The 18926-nt window shown below is 44.5% G+C and overlaps 1 protein-coding gene across 6 annotated transcripts in view; it reads left to right on the top strand.

Annotated features, from left to right (window-relative positions):
- Spg11 (SPG11 vesicle trafficking associated, spatacsin) overlaps positions 1-18926 on the top strand; it is a 65012-nt gene that overhangs the window by 20678 nt on the left and 25408 nt on the right. For 2 of the 6 annotated variants that reach the window (XR_015682943.1, NM_001415924.1), the window contains 12 exon segments: positions 499-674; positions 2457-2633; positions 3467-3538; positions 4518-4645; positions 4881-5056; positions 5663-5873; positions 9376-9579; positions 10770-10876; positions 12637-12782; positions 14049-14210; positions 15763-15829; positions 17051-17216. Coding sequence is in view for 5 of the 6 variants with exons in the window: in NM_001415924.1 (NP_001402853.1) it covers positions 499-674; positions 2457-2633; positions 3467-3538; positions 4518-4645; positions 4881-5056; positions 5663-5873; positions 9376-9579; positions 10770-10876; positions 12637-12782; positions 14049-14210; positions 15763-15829; positions 17051-17216 (1792 nt within the window). In the remaining variant the exon portion in view is untranslated. 6 annotated transcript variants of the gene reach the window in all.

Below are 18926 nucleotides of genomic sequence, written 5' to 3'. Positions count from 1 at the left end.
GTTTGACTCTAGGAGTACTGACAGAAAGTTCTAGGGATAAGGTGTGGAGGAAAAATGAAGAGGACTGTGCTAAACACAGTTACTTGTAGAAAGGGAAGGTTTATTGTTTGAAAATACTTGTTTTGGGGCTGGAGAGATGGCTCAGCGGTTAAGAGCACTGACTGCTCTTCCAGAGGTCCTGAGTACAATTCCCAGCAACCACATGGTGGTTCACAACCATCTGTAATGGGATCTAATGCCCTCTTCTGGTGTGTCTGAAGACAGCTACAGTGTATTTACATACATAAAATAAATAAATAAAATCTTTTAAAAAAAAAGAAAATACTTGTTTTAAAATTTGACAATTTCCAAAATTCCTTTCAACAAATCATGGTATGTTTTCCTTCCCTTTTCTTTCCATCTCTGTTTACATGTGCACACACAACACACACACACACTCATACACCACATGCACACATGCCATTCACATGCAAACTGACACCCTGATGCTTTCCACAGAGCTAGATGAGCATTTACAGAAAGGAGCAGCCATTTTGACCAGCTACATCAATGAACTTCGGACTTTTATGATAAAGTTTCCTTGGAAGCCAGGAGATGCCATAGATGAATCTGATGAAAATGAAGAGGTCCTCACAGTGAAAGAAGGCCAGGTTTGGGAGGAACTCCGCTCTGAGGTAAATGAGCATGCATTAGATCTCTGCCAGATTCAGAGAGCCCAAGAAAATACCAAAGAAATGGGGTTTAGGGTCTGCACGTTAGTGTGGAGTCTTTGGCCAGGGTCTCAGGTTTTACTCCTGTGAGCTCTTGGGCCTGGCTTCAGATCTCTCTCTCTCTAGATCCTGCTGATGTAATACCCTGTCTGCCACAGGATCAGTCTTGTGGAAAGTCACACTCCCAGTAGTCCTGCCTCGGTGGCCTGGCTGGAACTTTGTTTTATCTTTTTTATGTATTTGGAGATAGGTCTCACTATCTGAGGCTTCCTGAACACGTTTTATAACCTAGGGTGGGCACAACACAACTCATGGTCCTCCACCTCGGCCTCCCCACTGCTAGGGTTGTAGGCCTGCCCATGCTGCATCCTCTCCAGGGCGCTTCGGCCTCATGCACTTTTTTGACTTCTGGATAAACAGTTATTTCTGGCAGTCAGGTCTCATGGAATCTTCTATGATGTCATCACCAGGACGTGCACTTGATTTGAGTCCTGGTCATTATAAAATCTAATGAACACGTTTGCCATTTAAATCCTCCATGCGTCCACCTGTTTGCTTCTGTTTTCACAGAGGTAATTAGTTTAAAATGTGCTACTGTCTGTGTGACTGGGGGTCAGGGGGACCAGGAGAGTCCCTCTCCCTGCATGGACTGTGGGGCTGTAGAGGCAAAGCCAATGCCTTGATGCAGTCTCATTGATCAGCAGATTAAAAGGATGACACAGATTTGGCCATGTCTGTGACTGCTGCTGCAGTGCAGATGGGCAGGGAAGCACTGGGTGCTGCCTTCCCGAGCTCTTACTTAGCTCTGCCCAGAGGTTTACTTTTCTTGCTGAATTTTTGGCTATGTTCTGTCTTACAGGCCTCTTCCAGTGTTCCTCCCTTTACAATTTCTAGAACACTATCAACAGTCCTCAGTCCTTTCTCAAAATCACTGATCCCCCTCCCTCTCCCCACGTGACCTCACACACCACATTATCTTTTTTTTAAATATTTTTATTAGATATATTTCTTTATTTACATTTCAAATGCTATTCCATTTTCCAGTTTCCTATTCATAAGCCTCCACCCCTCCTCCTCCCTTATACGGGTGTTTCCCCCATACACCCCCTTACCGCCCCGCCGACATTCCCCTGCACTGGGGAGGTCCAACCTTGGCAGGACCAAGAACTTCCTCTTCCACTGCACACCACATTATCTTGGCTCTCAGTTACTTCCAGTCCCTTCTCTGCTTCCTGAAGTGTCTGATGATAAGAAAAATGGTTCCATGTGAGATTCAGGATAGAACGCACAGGCTCTTATGGAATCATCTTTGCTTTCAGGTTCTAGCCGGTGCCTTCTCCTGTTACACCGAGTGGTGTAGAGTCTCTGAAGGCTTGCCCTGGTATTTTCATGCATCTCTACATACGGTTGTTCCCTCCTTTTGGAATCCCTGTCTTCTGATCAGTTACCAGTTATCGGTCCCATGGCTCGAGCTCCCACCGCTGTTGTGGTCCTCCTCCTTATTCTGATACATTCCCATTAGGATGTTGCCACAGCTTTCATCCTCGAGGGCTGTAACCATGCTTCCTTTGTGTCCCATGGTTGTGAGGCCCTAAGCTGCTCATGGTGGGCTTCAGTTAGCCTGAAGAAGTAGATCTTTCAATCAAAGGCCCTTAGTGGGTATCTAATGAATGTGTACATTCTGTGTTGATAATCGTCATAATAAAAAACGTAAAAGGAACTTAAACATTTTTCTTCTCTTTCTAGGAAGTTATTGCTGATGCCATTTTAAATAACAGAATACCAGAGGCACAAACTTTCTTCAGGATTACTGGTCATTCCGCTCAACGACTTGAGGAACTGGTTAGGATAGGCCTAGATTTGGCATTTGACAGTTTAAAAAAGAACAGCGTGGAGGAGGCCTCCAGGCTCTTGAGGAACATGGTGAGTAGTGATAATCTGTTTTCCTCTGAAGCTCTCTATAGGACAGGATGATCTAGAACTCACCTTATAGGTCATGCTAGCCTTGATTCATTTGTGATGCTCCTGCCTCAGCTTCAGTGCATTGGGATTACAGGCATGAGCTACCACACCTGGCGTCTCTTGTTTTTGTTTGTAGACATGGTCTCACCACTATGTAGGCCAGGCTGGCCTTGAACTCACTGTTCTCCTGTCTCAGCCTCTCAAGTGCTTAAACTACACACATGCATTACCACACCCCCAAGACAATGCTTTCCATAGAAGACTTCATGCATAGGGCTTCGGTTTCATAGAAGGCATCACAAAAGGGCCTCAGTTTGCCAGAGGTCATCCTATATTCTCCAGGGACTCTTTGAACTTTCTGGTGGATTATGCTCCATGGCTGGGGCTCCGTGCTCCCTGGGTTTGCACATTCGAGCAGGGAAGTCTGGAGGCAGGGCTCCTGGGCTAAGCTGAGGGCTGGCCCGCGTCTGTGCAGTGGGAGTCCTGCTCTGGGTAACTCTGAAAGCAGCCTTTGCTTTCAAGTAAACCACCACAGCAGTTGGCTGTCTTGGGCTCCGGTTGCCTGGTTACCTTACATTGTTCTGTGTGTTGCCTTTGCTCTGAAAAAGTAGTAAGGGCTTTGGGGACAAGCAATCAATACATGTAACTGTGTAGGAAATAGATGTTCCCGAGAACAGAAGTGGGGTGGCATTCTGGAAGGACACTTGTCTGCAGTAGAGCACTTTTGCATTTAGCATATTTATATGTTCAAATAGGTCCATTACAAATTTAAGTTTTTAAATTTCCCATTTTAGGGCTTCAGTGTGGAAGACGAGCTGCTTAAGATAAGCTTTTATACGACTGATAAAAACATACGGGACTTTTTGGTAAGTCAGGGTGACACTCGTGTAGCTTCCATTTTTCATTTTGAGACAGTATCTTGGTACGTAGTCTAAGCTGGCCTTCCACTCCTGATCCTGGTGTCTCGGATTTCTGGAATTATAAGCAAGCCTGGCTGTGCGTTTATTATTATTAGACCACTTTGGCAAATTTTTTTAACTTTAAAATGAATAATTTTATTATCTAGGAAAAATGTAAATAAATCTGACAGTCCTTATTTGCTTGTTTGTTTGGTTTGATTTTTTCAAGACAGGGTTTTTCTGTATAACAGAGCCCTGGTTGTCGTGAAACTCACTATGTAGACCAGGCTAGCCTCGAATTTACAGAGCTCTGCTGGCTTCTGCCTGTCCAGTGCTGGGATTACCTGTGTTACCATGTCTGACACAATTCTTTTAATGATTATGATTATTTTGGCACTTGACATTATGATAAAGGAAGGTTTATGTGAATATATATTATTAATGTAAAAGTGCAGATTACAAGAGTGGAAAGGTGGCTCAGCAGATAAAGGCTCCTACGGCCAGTCCTTACAGCCTGAGTTCCATCCCTGGGACCCATGTAGTGGAGGGAGAGAAAGCAACTCCAGAAAGTTGTCCTCTTACTGACGGAAGAAAAAATGTAGTGCTGAATACAATTCTCCCCTCCTCCCCTCCCTCTCTTTTTTCCTTTCTTCTTCCCTCTCCCTTCCCTTCCCTTCCCTTCCCTCCCCTCCTCTCATTCCCTTTCTTCCCTTCCCCCTTTCTCTCTCCCCCTCTCCTCCTCTTCTCCTTTCCCTTGTCCTTCCCTCCTCTGTCTTTCTCTGTGGTGCTGTAGATCAGCCCAGGGCCTGAGGCACTGCTAAATGAACACTGTCCTTCATCCTCTAACCCACATTGCAATTATCAAATGGCTCTTAATCTCATCCATTTTGTTCTACAAATGTTCTTGATTTTTCTGTGGTCATTGCTCTAATTGCTTTTATTCAAGGTTGAAATTTTAAAAGAAAAGGAATGTTTTTCTGAAAAAGAAAGAAGAACTGTGGACTTTGTCCATCAAGCTGAAAGGCTTTACTCAGGACACTTCCAGGAAAATGCGCCGATGCAGGCTTTTCCCAGGTAGGCTCACTAGTCCCTTGGGTGATCATGGAGAGGATCATGGGTAACACTCCATTTGTAGGAACTGTGGAACTAAGCACCCAGTACACAGGAAGGTAAAATTCGTATGCTAAAGGACGTCTGAAATTTCCTGTCACTCCACCACTTGTAATCAGAGCTATACTCCACCTCCAGCAGATGAAGGAAATGGCTTTTTCCTTCAGAATTAAGAATATATATAATGTCACTGTTTTAGGTATTGGATAAAGGAACAGGACTGTTTCAAACACAAATCTGTCTTGGACACGTTCCTCAAATGTGATACAAAAGATGAGTTTACCAAACAGGACCATAGAATTGCACTGAATTGGGCTCACTGGTGGGATCGGCAAACACAGGAGTGTATCCTTCTCCCCAGAATAAGTTCAGAAGGCAAGTATAAAACGGCCAGAAATAGGAGCGCATTAAGTGGGGATTGAGTTAGGCATTAATGCCTTAGTATTTAGGGGTCTCCTCTTTAGGATCCTTTTGGGGGGCGTTCAGGTTCTTTAAAATCCAGTCATTGCATTAAAACCTCTTGCTTATAAAGTTTTTGTAGTGGATTTACAGTGTGGTGCTGAAAATACGTCATGGGGTTAAAGGAGTGGATATAGTCAAAGCTAACGGTTGTCATTCAGTGCCACAGTGACAGTCTCTTTTCCTGTAAAGTGGGGATTAGTAGCACACAAGGCTCTGGAGCAGAGCTGACAGGCTGAGCAGTGATAAGTCCTGTAGCTTCAAACTGTTCAAGCTTCACGTCACAGGGTGAGTTCTTATGTAGCAGAGAAGAGAGTTGACAGCTCCCATGCCCACTTCATTCTAATTCCTGGTAGAGAGGAACGCGTCACTCTTCCTGTCTCTGTACTGATTATACAATGAACAAAGCAAAATAAGAAAACTAAAAAGTAGAGGGCCTGAATAAATCACACATGGTATGAATACAAGTACTCAGGAACCATAATTCACTGCTGGTTTAAAGGTGTTTTGTTCTTCATGTAGAATATAAAGCACATTCCCCAGAAGCCCTGTGGAGACACCTCACAGCTCGCCATGACTGGTCAAGCATCAGCTTGTGGATGGAAGAATTTCAGGCCCAGGAAACTGTGTCACCTCAGCAGAGCAAGTGGCCTCCTCTGAGTGCTGCCGTCATCGAGCAGAACACTTGCTGCAGCAGGCACATGAGGAACGCGATCTTAGACCAGCTGGCCAGGTACTGTAGCTGCGGGGTCAGAGCAGGTGGGAGAATCAAAACCCCACGTGGAGGGGAGGCTGCTTACCTGCGGCCTGCAGGCACACCTGTGCCAGTGTGATGGCACACCTGTGCTTGTCCCTCTATGCTGCCACCAGTCCAGTGCAGTGCTGCTTCTTCACAGACATTCAGAGGGGCTTCATCTAGGCTGCTGTTTTGAAATCATCTGTTTGTAATGTCATGGCATGGTGAACAGATTCTCAAATTGCAGATGGAGGCTCTCCCTACAACTTCTCATGCCTTCTGTTGTTTTGTTTGGCCTGGAACTTGCTATGTGGTGTTCTCTGATGTAGAACTATCATTAGAAGTTTAAGGAGCACGTGGCTGGAGGCAAGACTTGGTTACCCCAGGGTCAGCTGTCTCCACTGTGGTGCAGTCAGTCACCTCTGCTATATGGTCTTGACCTGCAGAGGACAGTGGAAATATGAGAGAGAGAGAGAGAGAGAGAGAGAGAGAGAGAGAGAGAGAGAGAGAGAGAGAGAGAGAGGAGAGAGAGAGAGAGAGAGAGAGAGAGAGAGAGAGAGAGAGAGAGCACGCGCAGAGTGGCAGAGTTAGCTCGTTTCTAAACGAATTCTTCTAGATCTAACTGCACATGCTGGTTGTGCGGCTCAGCGGGGGCTGAGTTGTTTTATGTGGCGCCATCTGACCTGTCTTCCCAGGAGGAGAGTTAGGTGTGCACAGCAGCCTGTTTCCTCACTCTTACTCTCTGTTTGGACCTGCTGGGGTGTGCTTATGCTCTGCCAGCCTCACAGCTCGCAGGTGCAGAGCCAGATCCAGGGGAGGGAAGAGCATTACCTAAGGCTCTCACTTATGGGGTGGGGCCCTTTAATATCTGGTTCTCTGGTCTCTGTTCTTCTCATTGAGTTCCTGCTCTTCTTACTTTCTAAAAATAAGGTATTGTAGAAATTGTATAATCAAAATATTTGCCTCAGTATTTGGTTGTTTAAAAACTAATTTATCTGGTTTAATAGAAGTTGAGAAATTAATTGATGCTGGGTATGGTGGCACATGCCTTTAATTCCAACACTCTGGAGGCAGAGGCAGGCAGATCTCTGAGTTTGAGTTTGAGGCCAGCCTGGTTTACATAGTGAGTTTCAAGGCAGAGCCAGGGCATGTAGAGAGACCCTGTCTTGAAAAACAAAACAAAATACCTGTCATGATATCTGTTATATAAATATTTTCTATTATGTAAATATTTTAAAGGAGAAATCATACCATTCTATTAGATTCATAAAAATCAGCAATCTAAGCATACATGAAAAATTCCTTACCCTAAATCACTGAAATCTAAAAATAATCATTCTGACCAACATTATACAAATGGTGACAAAAATGCAAATGTTCTCTTTAGATTTGGAACAAGAAAAGCCAGCGGCCAGTCCCTCTTAAAGTGCTCTTTGGGCACCGTGTGGGCTCAGTAGCAATCCCAGCAGGTCTTGGTTTGGGTTTCTGTGTGGATTAGAACAATCTGATTTTAAATGCACGTATGAAAATGTGAGTCATGAGTCCATAGGAAAAACAGCAAGGTTTACTGCCAAGCTGCAGTGATCCAAACAGTAGGAAAGACAGAAGAGCAAGAGCAGAAAGAGACCTGGACACTGTGATCGGTTTGTATCCAACAAGAGCGGTCCCGCAGTGCATGAGGAAGTGGTCTTTTTGGGGAGCAGACACCTGGGGAGAGGTAACCTTGGGCGCTGAATCATGTCTGGGTAGACGTGAAACCTACATGTCCGTCCGAAGTGAACGCTAAGAGCTTGGAAGAAGCTGTAGCTCCGTGACCTTGGGAGGAGGCTTGCGTCCCACATGTCCCAGGCAGCAGGGAAGGAGTTACTGAAACCAAGAGAACTGTCTGTCGGGATCCTGAGTGGGAGGTGCCAGCCAACTTGCAGTAGCCTATCGCAGAGCAGTATCTCTGACCCTCCAGCCCTTCAATCCTGACAGGGGGGGGGGGACGACAATGGGACAGATGGGCATCCAGAGTGCAGCAAGGAGGAGATGGGATATTTCACCCCAGAGGAAGCACAAATGACCAGTGTGCGGCTAGTCTATGTCAGCAATACACAAGCTGTACTCACCACTTAGGATTTCTATTGCCGTGGTGAAGCACCGTGACTAAACGGAAGTTAGAGGGAAGGGTTTGTTTGGCTCGCACTTCCACAGCACTGTTCATCATCAAAGGAAATCAGGACAAGAACTCAAACAGGGCAGGAACCTGGAGACAGGAGTGGCCATGGAGGACTGCTGCTTACTGGCTTGCTTCTAATGGCTTTCTCAGCCTGACTTCCCTCAGTGATGGATTAAGATGTGAACATTAAACCAAATACTGTTTCCTTCCCAACTTGCTTTGATGATGGTGTTTCATCTCAGCAGTAGTAACTCTTGTATAAACACAGCCAGTAAATATAGGAAAAGATTTCTTTCTCTTTTTTTGTTTGGTTTTGTTTTATTTTTTGAGTCAGGGCTTCTCTATGTAGCCCTGGCTGTCTTGAAACTCACTTTGTAGACTAGGTTAGCCTTGAACTCACAGAGATCCACCTGCCTCTCCCTCCAGAGTGCTGGGATTATAAACGCATGCAACACCACCCAGATCTTTCTTATTTGTAATCATAGAATCATGAATTAATTTTCTAAAATCTAGGAACAACTGAAATGACCCACAAAGGTTCAACAAAATAAGGCATGAAGGGTATTGCTGTGGGTGTCACTGTGGATGAACGACCACTGTCAAGTAACAAAGGGGAGAGGATAATATACATTCTCAGTGCTTCATTGTTTTAGTATAAAGTTCAAAGCCGACAAAATCAAACCCTGTTTGATTATTTGAAGTTGAGTATAGTTATAAACTGTGAATAAAGTTAAATAGTTAGCACAAAGGCCCGGCAGATGGGTGGTTGTAGACACACGGTGGGAAGGATACACCAGCAGCTTCCACACACAGCTGTGACTGTGTCGGTCACATGCTGTATCTACTTTCAAAACATCCATAGGTATAAGAAGATTAATTTATTTGTATTTCATGTACAAGAGTGTTCTGCCCACGCGTATATATGTATACTACATGTGTTTCTGATGTCCATGGAGGCCAGAAGGGGACATCAGATCCTCTGGAACTGGAGTTACAGATGGTTATGAGCCGCACAGCGTGTGGGCATTAGGAATTGAACCCAAGAACCCCCGCAAGAGCAGCCCACGCAAGAGCAGCCCACGCCTCAGCCCCCAGCCCATCTCCCTGACCCTCACACCGTGTTCTTTGAAGCTCCCATATGTTTTCAGGTTCCTTCTGTGTGGCAGTTATGACATATAGCGTAGTAAATATAGAAAAGTGATATTCTAAGTGCAGTTTCCCATCTTGTTAGTAGTTGGTGCGCTTAAGTGCTGTGGCTTCTTAGCAGTTTTGGGGGAAGTGTGTCTGATTTGAACTTCGTGTATCTTTAATTTCTCATCTATCAAACCTACCCCACAGATGTGGCATTTTTCTTGCATCTGAGCTGGAAGACTTTGAACTTCTCCTCCTGAGACTGAGCCGGATTGGGGGTGTAATGCAGGATGCCCTCCCCGTGCAGAGCTACAGATCCTCGGCAGGGTGCAACTTTGATTCCCAAGTCATCCTCTACTGTTTAGAGCACGGCCTGCAGCATCTTCTCTACGTCTACCTTGACTATTACAAGTGAGTACTGAGAGCTGTGTTCTGGGGCTGAGTGGAGGCTTAAAACAGGGTCTCAAACCAAACTTGAACTCCTGGCCCTCCTGTTCTTACTTAAGAGCTGGGCTTACGGGTGTGCGCCATACACCTGCCTACATGAACTGCTGTGTTTTTGTTTTAAAGACAAGGTCTCACCATGTAGCCCCAGAACTCACTGTGTAGACAAAGTTGGCCAAAGATCACAGAGGCCTACCTTTGCCTCCTAAATTCTGGTATTAGAGGGATCAGCTGCCATGTTTGTCTCCTGAGCCGCTTTGAGAAAACATTAAGATTGAGAAACTGATCCTTTTAAAGTGGTTTTCCCCACTCTAACACTCTCAGGGTTCCGTTCAACTAAAGGCAGGTGTGGGTTTTATTGATAATGATTTCATATAGCATCTACCTGCCTTTGAAATTACTGGAGATTAGAATAAAATACTGTGCCTGGGGATGGCTGCCAATGGCAAAGCCTTTGTCATGTGCAAGTCCATGGGTTCATTCACCAGCATTGCAGGGAAAAGACGATTGGAGAGCATGTGTCTGTTAGCGTAAAAGACAGATTTTAGACTTCACTTAGAAGTCTTGATTCTCTTAAGAGAGTTCTAAAAAAATAGAACAAAACAAAACAAAACACTTTAATTCTATAGCCACTGTAAAATAGATTAATTAAAAACTCAGGTCTATACAGATTAATATACATAGAACAGCATGTGTCCACCCAAGACCAGCCTGTAGGATTGTCTGTGGCCATTGCTAGTTCAATCAGTAATAGCAGTATTAGATACAGTTTTTAATATATTGAAAGAGAGAGAGTGAGAGAGAGCGCACATGTGCTTGTGCCAGGGAATGGCAGGTGTTTGTCTTACTCTGTAGCTCTGTTAAACTCACAGCAACCCTCCTTCCTTAGCTTCCTGAGCACTGATTACAGGGCTGGATTTTAGGGGGTTTTTGCATTGCTGGAATCCAGCCCAAGGCCTGCCCTGCCAGGCAGGCGCTCTACTACAGAGGCACAGCTCATTTTCAGTGTTTTTGAGACAGGTTTTCTGTGTAGCCCAGGCTGGCCTGGGATGCATATGCTTTTCTAGAGCTAGCTCTCACCTGATCAAATGTGCTCAGAACAGTCGTGCCCCATGAGCTAATCCCAAAGGTGTGTGTTTGTTTGTTTTTAAATATAGACTTAGCCCTGGAAATTGTCCCTTTTTGGAAAAGAAAGAACTACATGAAGCTCACCCTTGGCTTGAATTTTTGGTTCAGTGTCGGCAAGTTTCCAGTAACTTGACAGGTATTCTGTTCAGTATTAAATACACAAACTTTCTCTAGATAAACTGAATCTATTGAATGGTATTTAACTTGGGAACTCTTTAAGTAAATCCTTTGGCTGTAGTCAAGTATCTGACTGTGATCTGGGCTCACATTTTATTAATGAAATAGAAAACCAAGGAATCTTAGCCTCTGGCCTGCCAAGAAAAGCAGTAATTGGAGCTTAGAGCTTCTGTGGTTAAGTCTCCTTCACTTCCTCTTCACCTTGGACTGCACTCTCCTCTGTTAGTCCACAGCTGTCACAGGCTCAGCTCCTGCTGTGGTAGATTGACACCTTTCTCAAGGAATACCAGCTAGGACTCTTTTCCTTCCTTCTCCACCCCCTCTCTTCCTCTGTCTTCCCTCTCCCTCCTTCCTTCTCCCTTCCTTTCTTTTCAATTTCCTTCTCTTTCCTCCTTTCTTTTCTTCCATTTGTCCTTCTGTGGTGCTAGGGCCTCTCATATGCCTCAGCCATCTATGTATGTGGAGGTCAGAAGACCATTCTGTGTAGTTGGTTCTCTCCGTTAACTTTTGGTAGGTTCTAAGAACTCATAAATCTTTCAGTCTGGACCTTCAAATTAGAAGGAAAAGAAACTGTTACGTCCTTGGAGCTGCTAAAATAGCTGCTTGGGTTAGAATCAGATAGGAATGACTTTACCCTCAAGCAGTCTAGCTAGTAGTGTTTTCCAAATTCTAGGGAAAGGTACAGGGCAAGCACCATATATACATCAGGCAATTCACTAACAACCAGGCTTTTATATAGTGCCCGGTTTTGCTGGAATTGTGGGTGGTGCACACACCTTTAATCCTTGCAGTGGGAGACAGAGGCAAGCAGATCTCTGTGAGTTCAAGGCCAGCTTGACCTACAGTGCGTTCTATTCCTGTAGGGCTGTATAGTGAGACCCTGTCTCAAACAAAAAGAAGGAAGCCACCAGCAACTCTGAACTAGGTAACACCAGCATAGATCTAGTCTGGCCTTACAGGAAGATGACTGCCCTCAAGTGGCTGTTGGTGACCCAGTCATATTTCTCTCAGTTTCTTTCTTTTTTCTCTAACTATTCTTACCTTGTTCTCCAGCAAGTAGCCTTAACCCCTGCTTTGTGTAAGAGTACAGAAAATGTCTGTGTTTTGTAACTGCCTTTGTGTAATAAGACTTCCCCTGCATCTTTAGACAAAGTGATCATTTCAATGTTGGCACAAAGTGTCACTTAGTAAACAGGCTCCACTTGACTTACTATGTTCTCATTTACATCAAATGAGCTCATATTTGCATTTTTTCTTATTATAAATAATGGTTTTGAATATATCTTACCATAAACCTGTTGCCTTTGTTTCAGATAAACGCTTAGTCTTTGCAGGTTTCTACATATAAAATTACTAGTCAAAGGCTGTTGAAGGGTTTCATTGTCAGGCCACAGTGCTGTTCAGTGAGCTTGTAACTTTGCCCCGTGTTCAATATACACTGACCAAAAACAGTGACACTGGATGTTTCTGTTTTGTTTTGTTTTTGAAATCACTTGCTGATTTTTATCTCCTGATTCTTTATTACCTTTCCATTTTCTTTGTTTTTATGAAGGTAAACAACCCAACCCCCCCACACACACACACGCTTACACACACACTTACACACCATGTCTTTTCAATGCTTTCAAACTTAGGAAGCCTTCTTACTGTGGATAGACTTAAACATCTCTTTCATAGGATTATATGTCTTGATCTAGTGGTTATCCCTTTTACTTTCAGATCCCAAACTGATCTTTCAGGCCAGTCTTGCAAATGCTCAGATTTCGATTCCCACCAATCAAGCCAGTGTGAGCAGCATGCTGTTGGAAGGACACACCCTCTTGGCTCTTGCTACCACCATGTATGCTCCTGGGGGCGTCAGCCAGGTACGGGCAACACGACATTATTGTGGAGAAATAGGGTTGATTTTAAACTCATCACAGATAATCCGGCTTGTGTAAATCTCAGTTGGTGTTAAAAATGTGACTGATATCAAGTGTGCCATTACATTGGTTTAGTGTGAAACAAGTGAGTTTCACAGCTGTGTGCCCTGAGCTAGAGTGGAGTTAGTGCACGCCAGAGAGTCGCTGTCCCTTTGATGTATGTCTCTAACTCCAGGGCAGATGTGGCTCGTGGCACATCTTAGCTATTTACCCTTTTAGAAAGTTTAAAGCATAGTTTTAGCTTTCCTATAAACTCCCTTGAGGGACCACGTGGGGGTGTGCTCCCCTGCATTTTGGAGACACAGTGACTGGATAGAGGGAGAACACTGCTAACATCTCTCTCAGCAGTTCTTTCCTGGTGGTAATTAACCCTTAGATTGCTGCAGTGCAGTCACACAACCAAGCGCCTTAGTGGGTGAGGGTTATCACCTGTCAGAGATTAGCCTTAGAACACAACAGGTCAGAAGAAAGGGCTAGGAATCATCTACCTTCACTTATAGTTGATAGTTTTATTTACTTATTTGTTTGTTTTTTATTTTTATATTTATTTATATAAATAGTATTTACTTATTTATTGGTTTTTTAATTTCGTTTTTTGAGAGAGGGTCTTACTATATAACTCTGGCTGCCCTGAAATTTCATATGCAGACTAGGCTGACCTCACAGAAATCACCTGGCTTCTGCCTCTAGAATGTTGGGATTAAGGCATGGGCCACGACACTTGGCTATTTTATTTGTTTTGTTTTGTTTTGTTTCTGAGGCAGGTTCACTGTATAGTCCAAGTTGGCCTATAAACTCCCTGCCTAACTCATACTGGTTGTGAATTCTTAGTGATCGTCCTGGCTCCCAAGTACTGAGATTTTATGCATGCACCCCCATGATAATGTAATAGATGTGTCCATGTGTGATATTAATGTGTGAATATCTTATGATATTAATGAACGTGAAATAAAAATGTTATAAGCATTTTACTATTGATGGCTATTTTTTCAAATGGCATAGGGCTTGAAAACAACAGATCTGGTTCTCTTCCTAACCCTGCAGGAAGCTAAGGCTTGATGTAGCCCAGAGGCAGGCAGCCACTCCATCCTGGAGCAGGGGCCACTTTCCCAGTGCTGCTTCAGAGGCATCTTCTGAAGTGATAGTCTTTAAATCTCAAAGTGCGTACTGTCCAAGATCCTCCCCAGTGTCATGTGTCTCCTTGCATAGGTCATTCAGCATGAAGACAGCGAGAACTGTTTGAAGAAAGTGGACCCCCAGCTACTGAAGATGGCCTTAACGCCTTACCCAAAGCTCAAAGCCGCGCTCTTCCCTCAGTGCACTGCTCCTAGTATTCTGCCCTCTGACATTACACTCTACCACCTCATCCAGGTACTGCGTTTAGAGAACTGGTTCTTACGTGTATCGGCCACAAGGGAGAAAAACAGAAAGCAGTGAACACAGAATAAGGAATCGTGGCGAAGAAGAATGGTGCTATGTGCCTATGCCTGGAAGGAAACCTGTGGTTTGCTTCTGTTTCAGAGGGATTTTCAGACCCTTTGAAGCCTTTCAGGGTCTAGATTAGAACCATCTTTGCCCATATCTCAGCTCAGCAGGCTTTCTTCATTACATCCATGTTCATGTATCTTCAGTCCAACAGAAGTTGAGTTGTTCTTTGGAGATATGAAATCCAAATTCTCGAGATGGACTAATCTGCTTGAAAGTGTGGTTCACAGATGAACCAGGGCTGCTTGTTTCTGCAGTGCTGTGAAATTAGCAACTGTGCTACAGGGCAAGTCTGTCACACCACTCAGTGGGCTCTGGAGGTCAGTTTTCTGTGAAGATTCCCAAAGAATGGGCTATGATGTAGTGGTTAAGAGCACTGGATGTTTTTCCAGAGAACCTGGGTTTGATTCTTAGCATCCTCATGGCAACTCACAACCACCTGTAACTCCAATTCCAAGGGATCAGCTGCCCTCTTCTGGGCTCCACAGACTCTAGACACACAAGTGGTGTGCAGACATACACACAGACACAACATTCGCATACTCAAAATCTTAAAAGAAGAATTCCTGAAGAAAACGACCTCGTGTTGGCTTCACATTCTGGTGTTGTGGTCTGTGCCATGCAGAGAAACACTGCATAGCATCTGAATGAGCTAGATGCTTCAGTGCCATAGTGCTTAGCCCAGATTTGGCTCAATGTAGTGATCCTCCTGTCTCAGTGTCTCAAGTGCTAGGATCAAAAGTGTAGGCAGTCCCTTGTTTGTATAGCATTTGAATCAAGTTCAAACACAAACCATTTCACATCATTCTTTATTCATTTTTCAAATTGACTTAAATAATTTTGTTTTGTTTTACACAGCCCACAAACTCACTATGTAGTCTAGGATGGCTTTGAACTCCTGATCCTCCTCCTCTACTGCCTCAGTGCCGAGATGATGAGTGTGCAACACACCTAGTTGTTTGATTATTTTAAAGCAGTGTCTTGCTTTGTTCCAGACTGACCTCTTAAGTCTTGTGCACAAGTGATCCTCTTGTCTCAGCCTCCTGGATGCTGGGCCTATGGGCGCTTACCATCATGCCTGTGCCCAGGTAGCTCTGTGTGCACACTTCTGTGTTCACGTGGCTGTGTCTGCCTGGGCGTGCAGATGTCCACGTGAGCCTGTTATGTGGAGGGAAGAGGTCAGCCTTGAGTGATCTCCTGTGGAGATGCCTCGTGCTCTCGTCTTTTTGGGTGTGAGAAGACACTATGTTCAAAGAGTTTGTGTTCAGAGCAAGAACATTTAATTGTGTTTGGTTCTGGGGATCAAATTAGGGTCTTGTATGCAAACATTCTACCAAAGTTGTAAGCAGTGAGTCACCCCTGGAGGTCTGCCTTTGTTTTGTTTATTTGTTTTAGGGTCAGTAATGTTCGGCGTCTGATTGTTTTTCCTCTTTTTCAGTCCTTACCACCCTTTGATCCCAGCAGACTGTTTGGCTGGCAGTCTGCCAACACTCTAGCTATCGGAGGTAAGTCCTGAGTGGTTTTGCTTTGGAAGCATTAGGTGATACTGAGAGTAGAACTTTTTATTACACAGTCAACCCCTTTTTTCCAGTGCTTTCTATTGTAAAGCACTTCCTAATAAAAGACGCTTTGCTGGAGAGTAATTGAGAACATGTAAGTGAGAATTGGTTATTCAGCTCCTAGCACGGTGTGTGCTGGGGAGCAGATCTGAGCCTCTCTGTGGCTCTTCCTTTTCAGAGGCCCGGCTTGCCTCTAGCGTCCCAAGTATTGAGTGTTGGTGGTGACAGCCAATGAATGATGGCCCCACCTTGTAATGGCTTGAGCACTTGTTTACCCTTTTCATCAGTTTCCTTTAAAATAAGGTGAATAACAGTGTCCTGTACAGACCTGTCTGTACAGCCCTGGCTGGTCTTGAACCTGCCATTTCATCTACACTGACCCTGGATATCTGATTCTCCTGCCTGTGCCTCCCTGCTGCTGGCCTTACATGAGTTTTCCATCACACCTGACTCATGTGGTCCTGGGAATGAAATCCAAGGCTTTCTGCATGTGAGACACGCACTTTACAACCGAGCTCCAGCCTCTGCCCTGAGATAAGGTGGTTTTTGTTTTTTAAAGATTTATTTATTTTATGTGAGTACACGGTAGCTATCTTCAGACACACCAGAAGAGGGCACCAGATCCCATTACAAATGGTTGTGACCCACCATGTGGTTCCTGGGAATTGAACTCAGGACCTCTGGAAGAGCAGTCAGTGCTCTTAACCTCTGAGCCATCGCTCCAGCCCAAGACAAAGTGTTTTAAGGCTCTCATTCACTGGATACCAGGTCCATACACACTGCCATCCTCTGTAGGACATAAGGATTTTTCTGAATTTAGGGTTAGTGTTCAATATCATATATGAAGCCTCTTGTAATGTTAATGCTTGTAATGTTAAAATTCATTCTATGTGTGCTCATGGGAGTACCTCAATGTTTGACATATAGTAGGTGTGTATCAAACTTACTGACTACCTAAAAATGACTTTTCTAACCAAGTGCTTTAGCACTGAGCCATAGTCTAAGCAATAAGAAATGAATCTTGTGTATGTTTTATACATTGAAAGTTCTATATATGCCTCATACAGTGTATAAAGTGACTATAGCAGGCAGTTTTGCTGTGGAAGAGCTAAGCGTTGCACGTGCAGTTCTGAACGTGCAGGACTGAGATGCTTCACCTTCTCCTAGATGCGGCCGGTCAGCTCCCACACTTCTCCAGTCCTGACCTGGTGAGTAAATACGCCGTGGTGGAGCAGCTGAGCTACACGTATTACTTACATCACGGACGCCCATCCTTCGCCTTCGGCACCTTTCTGGTCCAGGAGTTAATCAAGAGTAAGACTCCCAAGCAGCTGTAAGTGATGGGAGCCTATTCAAAAAGTGTGTGCGTCTTTCACTGATGGATTTGTTTGCCTTGCTTTGTTTTTTTGTTTGTTTGTTTTTTAAAGATTTATTCACTTATTATATGTAAGTACACTGTAGCTGTCTTCAGATACACCAGAAGAGGGCATCGGATCTCTTTACAGATGGTTGTGAGCCACCATGTGGTTGCTGGGAATTGAACTCAGGACCTCTGGAAGAGCAGTCGGGTGCTCTTAACCGCTGAGCCACCTCTCCAGCCCGCCTTGCTTTGTTTTAAATGTGTTCTGTGAGAGTTTCACGTGCTGTGTTTAGATCACTCACCCCTTACCTCAGTTCCTCCCCGATCCCTACCCTCCTACTCACCCAGCTTCATATTCATATGCTGTCTGTGTTCCCTCCCTCAGCTGAGTGCACTTAGTGTTGACTGACCTCAGCTGAGCCCCCTCAGCTGAAGGAAATGCAGCAGTCACATGGCGTAGCTCCTTCAACTGGACTCCCCTCCTCCAAGCTTGAGTTTATGCTGGTCTGTGAGTTTGTATGTGTTCCTGCCCTGCTGTATCTGGAAAACCTGTTCTCCTGAAGTCATCCATCACCCATGGTTCTTAAAAGAGGGCTGTGACATAGATGTCCTAGTTGGGGTCTGAGCGCTCTGAAGTCTCTCACTCTCTGCAGGTTGGTCAGTTATGCATCTCAGTGATAACTGACATCGAGTGCCAGGAGGGCTTCTCTGAGGAGGGCTAAGCAATAGATGGGTCTGAGGTTCAGACTTCACGAAGCCCCAGAGGTCACTGAGGCAGGCGGAGACAGAAGATTGTATTGAAATGGTGACTTTGTGGTCTCCATTGTGCCCCTTTTCTTTCTTCTTTCCAGTTTTTGGCTTTGTTGTGTATAATATTTGCTAATGGGAAGAGAGCGTGTTCAGAGCACACGGCAGCTGCTCAGTCTCCAGTGGCAGGGCAGAGCGATTCTGCAGGTGTGCACTTCGTATCCACGAGCTGTCTTTACCCCACTGCATACAGAATGGGGAGAAGTGTTTGATGTAATTGGCAGCTAACTGTGTTTCTGTTATAGCAACACAGAGATGCATCTTAAACTTTGCCTTAGTTGTACAGTCTCATGGTTCAGTCATTCAGAAAGCTGAAAGCTAGAGACACAAGTCCAGCCTCCAATTCTTCATATTAAAGGATTGGCAGTGTCTTGTAGAGCTTTCTAGAAAACTTTGTACATGTATAAAATATACATCTGAGTCTTCTGAACTGTGCTTTCAGATGTCAACATCAGAGCCATAGAGATGGCTCAGCAGTTAGAGCACTGGCTACTCTTCCAGAGGAACTGGGTTTGATTCCAAGCACCTACATGGCCGCTCACAGTTGTGACTACAGTTCCAGGGGCTCTCATGGCATTTTCTGGTCTCCATGCGACTAAACACATAATGCACAGACATTCATTAAGACAAACACTCATATATATCAAACAAAAATTAAAGGTAGTATTGATCTCAGAAAGATAGTATTGATTTTCTTGGTAGCTTGTGTTCATGCCATACTTGTCTCAGATCACAAGTTCCAGAGCTTTTGAAAGTTCTTCATGTCTTCTGGGTAGAGATAGAGGCAATAGTACTTTGGATTATGAGTAACTGCTTTAAGAGAAGGTAAATTTAGGGCCAGCAATACAGCTCAGTAGGCAAAGGAGCTTGCCACCA

Source organism: Rattus norvegicus, chromosome 3 (assembly GCF_021556685.1).
Source record: "Rattus norvegicus strain SHRSP/BbbUtx chromosome 3, alternate assembly SHRSP_T2T, whole genome shotgun sequence".
NCBI classification, from domain to species: Eukaryota; Metazoa; Chordata; class Mammalia; order Rodentia; family Muridae; genus Rattus; species Rattus norvegicus.
Note: the sequence above shows the minus strand (reverse complement) of the source record. Positions and strands in the feature narration are given on the sequence as shown.